The sequence below is a fragment of the Tarenaya hassleriana genome, unplaced genomic scaffold (genome assembly GCF_000463585.1).
Source record: "Tarenaya hassleriana unplaced genomic scaffold, ASM46358v1 Cleome26, whole genome shotgun sequence".
Taxonomy (NCBI): Eukaryota; Viridiplantae; Streptophyta; class Magnoliopsida; order Brassicales; family Cleomaceae; genus Tarenaya; species Tarenaya hassleriana.
Genome location: NW_010965869.1, coordinates 1,381,312 through 1,388,279, shown reverse-complemented (window position 1 = coordinate 1,388,279; position 6,968 = coordinate 1,381,312). Strand labels below are relative to the sequence as shown.

General features: G+C 39.9%; 3 protein-coding genes across 4 annotated transcripts in view; 1 reads left to right on the top strand and 2 right to left on the bottom strand.

The window, feature by feature from the left end:
• Positions 1-278: 278 nt before the first annotated feature.
• Positions 279-3,607, bottom strand: LOC104816889. Of its 2 annotated transcripts, none has more exons than XM_010545901.1 (3): positions 3,415-3,607; positions 2,329-2,426; positions 279-1,284 (listed from the first exon to the last, which is right to left on the bottom strand). In XM_010545901.1, exons 2-3 carry the CDS (start codon positions 2,396-2,398, stop codon positions 611-613), a joined length of 744 nt encoding a protein of 247 aa, XP_010544203.1. In that variant the 5' UTR covers positions 2,399-2,426; positions 3,415-3,607; the 3' UTR covers positions 279-610. The 2 variants fall into 2 exon arrangements, with proteins under 2 accessions (XP_010544203.1, XP_010544202.1); XM_010545900.2 differs by having other exon boundaries at positions 2,329-2,447; positions 3,415-3,606.
• Positions 3,608-4,013: 406 nt separating this feature from the next.
• On the top strand, positions 4,014-5,798 carry LOC104816888. Its single transcript, XM_010545899.2, has 3 exons — positions 4,014-4,336; positions 4,663-4,778; positions 5,270-5,798. Exons 1-3 carry the CDS (start codon positions 4,229-4,231, stop codon positions 5,637-5,639), a joined length of 594 nt encoding a protein of 197 aa, XP_010544201.1. The 5' UTR covers positions 4,014-4,228; the 3' UTR covers positions 5,640-5,798.
• Positions 5,799-5,876: 78 nt separating this feature from the next.
• The window catches only part of LOC104816887 (peptide chain release factor PrfB2, chloroplastic), a 3,989-nt gene continuing 2,897 nt past the window's right edge, over positions 5,877-6,968 (bottom strand). Inside the window, exons 6-8 of the mRNA XM_010545898.1 lie at positions 6,859-6,968; positions 6,488-6,641; positions 5,877-6,309 (exon numbers count right to left, since the gene is read on the bottom strand). Of these exons, the coding sequence (XP_010544200.1) occupies positions 6,175-6,309; positions 6,488-6,641; positions 6,859-6,968 (399 nt within the window). The 3' untranslated portion in view covers positions 5,877-6,174. The remainder of the gene's footprint in view (positions 6,310-6,487; positions 6,642-6,858) is intronic.

Here is a 6,968-nt window from a genome sequence, read left to right as displayed (position 1 = left end):
TGTATGCATACAAATAAACCGAAATATCTTTCCCCTAATGTAAATTCTTTGCGTAGAGTCCAAGTATATTGCTTATTTATGGCAAAAAAAAATCGAACGAAATATTCTCTGTTTTGTAACTATTTTTTTGTACCCCGAACAAACGCAGTGGTACTCTTAAATAATTAGAAGCCCAGCACGGAAAACGGGCCCATCTTAATAACTTGTAGGGTTTAGGATAGATATAAACCGAGATTCGGTTTGGTACATATCGGTTAAGCCTTGTCAAATTTGGGCCGGTTTAAAAAAAACAAATTTCAAGATTTAGGTCTTTTGTGAGCATCCAATACAAGTTTAAACAAGAGTCTTGTCAGAAGCTCATCCTATAAATCTATACAGCTAAATCAAAAGCATCTCCACAACCTAACAACCACAAACCAAGAACAATGACCTCTCACCTCTCTAGAAACGTCGTTCTAAAGCTAAATAACTTTTGAGTTGAGTTCAGAGATTGGCCTTGAGAGGCTTCTGAGTTGAGTTGTCATAAATCTGCCAGATCTTTTACGGGTTTCGATGAAGAACTCGAGGATAGTCGAGGGTTTTTCTCGATTACAGAATGTTCCCGAGGCTTCTAAAGCTCGTCACTCGGAGTTTCATAGGAAGGGGTGGATTCCGAGGAAGCTTCTGAGTTGTCGTAAACCATTTCTTCAGAAGCTTCTGATCTATCGTAAAGGGTGGATTCCGTGGTTTCTCCAGCTTGAAAAGCCTCGAGCAAGAAGTGTAAGCCATTCACAACATCATAAACCATCAGTCCAACCCGACCACCGATCCAATTTCCCACGTGACTGCCCACAAGATATCCAAATCTCCCGAATCTCTGTTCGCCCACGAACCCACCTGCGTATGCACCAACCAACGTGCCCGAGCCCCGCAGAAATCCCTCGGTTATCGTCCCCCCAAAGTACATCGCTTCAAAGAAATCCCAACCGGACGCGACTATCGGTCCTATGATCCGTTTAGCCTTTCGGGTAGCGAGTTTTGCAGCCTTTGCACCTGCTTTCTGAGCTTCTTTGGCAGCTTCTTGTGCAGAAATGCCACGGGCCAACACCTCGTTCAAGGCTTTCTCGATTGCATCGTTACGTGCCTTCTCAACATGAATGGATCTTATGTTATAGAAATATAGTTTCACGCCTTCCTTAACCGCACAGGCTACAGTCCCTGAACTCATGTCGAAGCAGTTCAAGAACGTGAATTGCCCACTCTTGGATGCAGCTTGCTCTCCAACCAGTTCCCGGCATTTTTCAGCTGTTGAACAGACAACAAATGTGTAAGAAAGAAATGCAGAGCTGTTTCTTGTTCTCGTGCATTCGTATAGCTATTTTCAACCACCTCCATGCTGATAAATTAGCAACAGCTATGCAGTTAATTACACATGAATGCTTGAAACAGTACAAATGTGATGAACAATGGACAATCCCGAAAAGAGAACACTACAATTTAAGTAGAAAGTTCAAGGAGCAACCGGCATTGTGAGCTAAACAATTTGACATGAGCAACTGAAACAAGGGACAAGTGTTTACGAAGACGGCGTTATAAACACTAAAAGGTCAGACTCCTAAACAGCTCGTTCGACAAAACAGAATATGGATGACTAAAGGTAAACACAGAGATTTGGCGAACGTTGTGATCTCTATGAAACAAGAATATAAGTTTCAACATCAGACAGGAATTAAAGATCATGAGCAAGTTTAAGTACAGAACTGAAATTCTGACTTCAAATAATATTTCTGAATACAGTAACTACAGCTATATGTTTGAAATTTTCTAAGGCTGAGGAGATGAACTGGTGGAATCTGTCAAATCTAAAACATCACTTAATCCCATGTTAGTATCCCAATTAAGCAAACAATTACAGTTGCAGGCGCAAAGCAAACTAGGAATACAGATGAAATCAAAGCACTGGATAAAACGAATCCAAGGAGGGAAAAGAGCACCAATTCTGGGAACAAATGGACATAGACATACTCAAATCAGCAAACACGCTCCGAATTGATTTGATCATCAAAGAAAGAAATCTACTTCCTCTTTTCCTACCCAGATCGGGAAAAACATATTATTTCAGTCGAAACAAGGAAACAATCCAACATTAACGGAAAAAAATGATTCTACACAGACAAAGCTCTTAAACCAAGATCCAGACACAAATTAACATTACCCAGAAACGAGTTTCGCTAAAGACGACACATTTCGACAAACCCATGATTGATCCACGTAAGGATCGAGTAATTATCACCGGACAGACAGGAACTACGAAGAAAAGACCGAAAGTTTCGGGGAAGATTCAAGTACCTGTGATACTGAGAGCGATGATTCCGATGGCAAAAAGCAGAAATTGGACCCTTCTCCTCCGGATATCCATGGTGGTATGTCTCTCCAAAATCAAAATCCTGGATTCGCGACCCTAAAACCTAAATACCCAAATCGCGACAAAGCATAATAAAATCATACGTTGGAGTGTGGCAAGGGAGAAGGAAAGAATCTTCAAACCCGAACCCGATTATTTTTTAAAAAATTATCCGAACCCAAAACCGATTTAATCGGATATCCAAAACAATAGAGAAAATCACCCAAATAACCACTTGGTCTCGCATCTATTTCAGTGCATCTATTTCAGTGTACACCCAAAAAAAATAATATTTTTTTTCAATTTTAACCCACTTTTCGGTGGGAAAAGTCTGAAATACCCTTTTCGTTTTATTTTTTGCGATTTTATTACGACTAACATATAACTGATATACAACTAAAAATAAAACAAAAAATAAGATAGATGATTTTTTGCCACTTTTTTTAGAATCAATTGTAACTATATTTAGATTTAATTACGAAGTCGTAATAACGAAGTTGTTTTTAAACGGATAAATATCGTAATTCATTAAGGGTAATTTCGTCTTTTCGTAGGAAAAAAAATGTGTTATGTTTTCGGTGGTGTACAGGTGAAATAGATGCGACCAAATAGGTTATTTGGGTAAAAAACTCAAAACAATACTCGAATAGTACCCGAACCCGAATTTAAAATCAAAATTTCAATAAAAATATGGACATTCAAATGAAATTCTACATGTAAAAACAGTCCAAATATTAAAAAAAAAAATACAAAACAAAAACATATTATTATTTTTCCAAATATTTGAAGATAATTCCAATTCAATTGACACCGGAAAATCTTTAATTTCATATGTGGTTTTGGCATCGATAGTCATAGTATAATCAATGTCTACTTCTTCCAGATTCTGCAGACTAAAGGAGAGAAACATGTGAAACAAAATCAATCAGGACATGCGAAACATCAAACAACTCCATGATTGTGTTTCATATGTGACAATGATACCAACTAAAAGGAGGTCAACAGATGAGTTTGAATGAACTTAGCTGTACCTTTTCTGGTGCTAAAGCCAGCTTTGAGAGCTTTAAATAGTGTTCGCTCTCAATCTTGGAAGAAATTCTCACTCGTGTCGCGAATAAGAGGTGGAGGAGAACCGGAGAAATGGTGACGGGTGTGAGTTGTGGAAGAAGTCCTCCATCGTGCTGCGTGCAAGACTTGGACAACGGCGCTTGTGAAAGAAAGAAGATAAGCCAAGGGAATCTGGGGTTTGTCTTATATTTTTAATATAATTAAATAAGGGTAAAACTGTAATTTTGTTAATTCCGGATACCGCCGTAATTACCAGACTCAAAAATTATTACCCAGACCCGAAAGCCGAATTTCGGATATTTTTAAAATATTATCTGATCTTATCTCGTATAATATTCGGATACCTTAAATTCGGATACTGTCTCACGGGTCGGATCGCATATTCGAATTTTAGAATTTTTTGTCCAGCCCTATCCGGTATTTATTTACTCCATATTTTTTTTGTTACAGATTATGACCAGTTATTTAATTGGTAATTTCGGTAATACTCGATAAATCTGGATTAAAGAGAAGGTCATTCGTACGGCGTCGTTTCTATGTGATAGAACTTGTCGCTAAAGATCCGAACTTTAGATTCCCGACAGGCAAACAAACACGTAATCGAGCTCGGGTCTGTGTTCTCTCTATCGATCGATCTCGGTGCGATTTCGTTTGTAGAGGCAGCAGTACTAGGGCAGATTTCGAGCTTTCTTTCCGGTTCTCACCCTCTGCCTTGCTTAAGGAATCGTTGGGTTCTTATGAAACGCTGTTAGGGTTTTCGGTGGTTGAAGAAGAGGAATGTCGTCTTCTTCAGTGATTACACCGGAGGATGTTCTCGAATCTCTGATGAACGATGGAACCATCGATGCCCTTCGATTGAAGATCATCAACCAGCTCAAAGCCAATGTATCACTCTCTCTCTCTCTCTCTCTCTCTCGCCATAACCCGTATTCTCCAGGAAGCTAATTCATTCGATTTTCTCGATTATCCCCTGATAATACTGGTCTTCTTTGTTGATTCTTAGTGTGGTTACTTGGATTGTTCAAGAAATTTATATCGGATTTTTGGGTTTCTCCTTAGATTACTGGGAAAATCTGCAAATTCCTGGGAGAGTTTGTAGGGAACGCGTGTATTGAAACCTTGGTTGGATGGATTATATTATTCAGAAACATTATCAGATTGTGTTGTGTGCGTTTTATGTTACTCAAAGGGTCGTGCTTTTTTTAAACCAGGAGGAGTTGAAGAACACAACAATCAAGATGGCGGAGCAGAGCAAAGTTCTTAACACGCCCGGCGCTGAGAAACAGACCAAACGAGAACTGTTCGATGCACTTCGACAGGAGCTAGAGTAAGATTCGTTCATCCTTCTTTTGGCTCGCTGCATTTTCTGGTTATGCCGGTTTCATTGTTGTTGGCAACTGTTAGAACTCATGTAAGAGCTAGGAGTTTCAGATAAGGCAGGTTTGGTCGGGAAGATCTGCTTGAAGAATCCATCTGAGATTAACACCTTCTTGAACTGAAAATAGTTGCATATCTTTTGTCCTCTATAAGCTTTGTAGCTTTTTGACGAATGCCTTTTTAGCAATTCGTGAGTATACATGGATATCGGTTTCGGTTGGGTTTTGCTTCACTTTCTTTGCAAATGGAGCTTTGTTTAAGAGCTAATGTAATGATATTAGGCGATACGAGTCGGGCAGTTTCGGTACTATTGGTTTGTGAAAGCTACTTTTATGCATCGATATATGTGGAAATTGTTAATCCTCCATACTTTCAATATTCTCTGCCTGGTAAATCTCCACAAAATCTTTTTTAACATGTTTCCGTTTGCTCTTTGGGCAGAGGTCCGGTGCTGGAGAAGGCGTCAAAATCAGTTTGGGAGTTGATTCTCGACAACAACGGTTTAGGAAAAGAGATCAGCGAAACGGTAGAACGGGTATTTTGTCGTCTAAGCGGACAAGAACCTCCATTGTTTTCTACGGCAAGTGCTGAAAAACCGGTGGAGAAAGAGAAAGGGAAAGACAGAGAGATGGAGAAGAAGGAGAGTGGTAAAGATAATAGCTCGAAGTCCAGGCCGAAGAAAAGAAGCATAAGTGAGGCGAATTCCTCGGAAAGTACCGATGAAGTAGCGACAACGAGGAAGAAGCAAAGCGAATCTCCGAGCATAACCGAAGAATCTCGGAGATCGCCTCATTCAGGTGCGCATGGATGATGGTTTTACTTTTATCGGTGTCTGATCCATGTGACAGGCTCATCAGAAGTATCTGTTGTTACATGAACAAAGGAAGAACATTTACAGATTTTGTAATGGGAACTCCTTGTGTACTTTGCTGTTACAGCTTTATTAAATCTTTACTTGTTCCAACTCAAAGCTTGATCTGTCTTACAATTGTAAATGTATTAATGATACAAAGGAAGAATACTTGCAGCTTTTGTAATGAAAACTGTGTAACAGTATAAAGAACAAATTTTCATGGACAACCCATTGTTAATCTTATTAATGTCAAATGAACTGTGAACGAACTACACGTTATCACAAAACCTGCAAACCTATTCTATGATATTATTGGCCAAAACACAGACCAGATTTACGTCGAAATTCCTCAGGTACTCATCGCAAGATCTGTCAGAACGGTCAGAACGATCATAAGCCCGTGTCCCGATCTGGTCTTACTGGTGCTCAGGCAAAACAATCGGTTTCCGGATGTGTCTCAGGTTGAACAAAAAGGAAACTTTGATCCAAAGTCTCACTGTTCGTTGTTGTCTTCGTCCAAAGAAGCAGATAAGTAACTCAAGATGAAGCCATCTAAGTCTCCTTCAAGAACTGAGTCAGGATCAGAAACCTCGTAGTTTGTCCTGAGATCCTTCACCATTCTGTATGGCTGCAAAACAAAGAAACTCAGTTTGGTTCGGATAAGTTGGAGAACAAGAAACGGATTATCCGGCGAGCAATCAAGCAAGGCCGAGTTCTGTAATACCCAGAAATTTCAGCCCAACTTGACAAAACTAGGTAAAGTAAACTAAGAACTTGTGTATATCATTTTCAGTTTGGTACCGTACATGGAGTACATAGGTTCTGATCTGATTTCCCCAGCTGATCTCGGTTAGAGATTGTGTGTGTTCAGCATTCATAGCGGCCTGACGAGACATCTCCAGCTGATCCAGCCGAGATTGCAACACCGCCATTGCTGAAGCCTTGTTCATGTGCTGCGACCTGCAGTTTACAACGAAAAAGTCCAAAATGGCATACATATCATTCATTCAAACCACTAAAGATTTACACAATGCACATCTGAACACAGTTAACCATATCCGAAGTTAGCAACATAAGATTGAATTTCATTCCGAGAACGTAAGTCGCACATCTATACATTTACTCAGCATACGTGGTTTAGCAGACAAAACCAAGAAAAGGGGACAAGGAAAAAGACCTTTCACTCTGAGAAGTTGCGGTTATTCCAGTTGGGGTGTGAGTGATTCTTACTGCACTCTCTGTCGTGTTAGCGTGCTGTCCACCGGGCCCACCTGAACGGAACCGCTC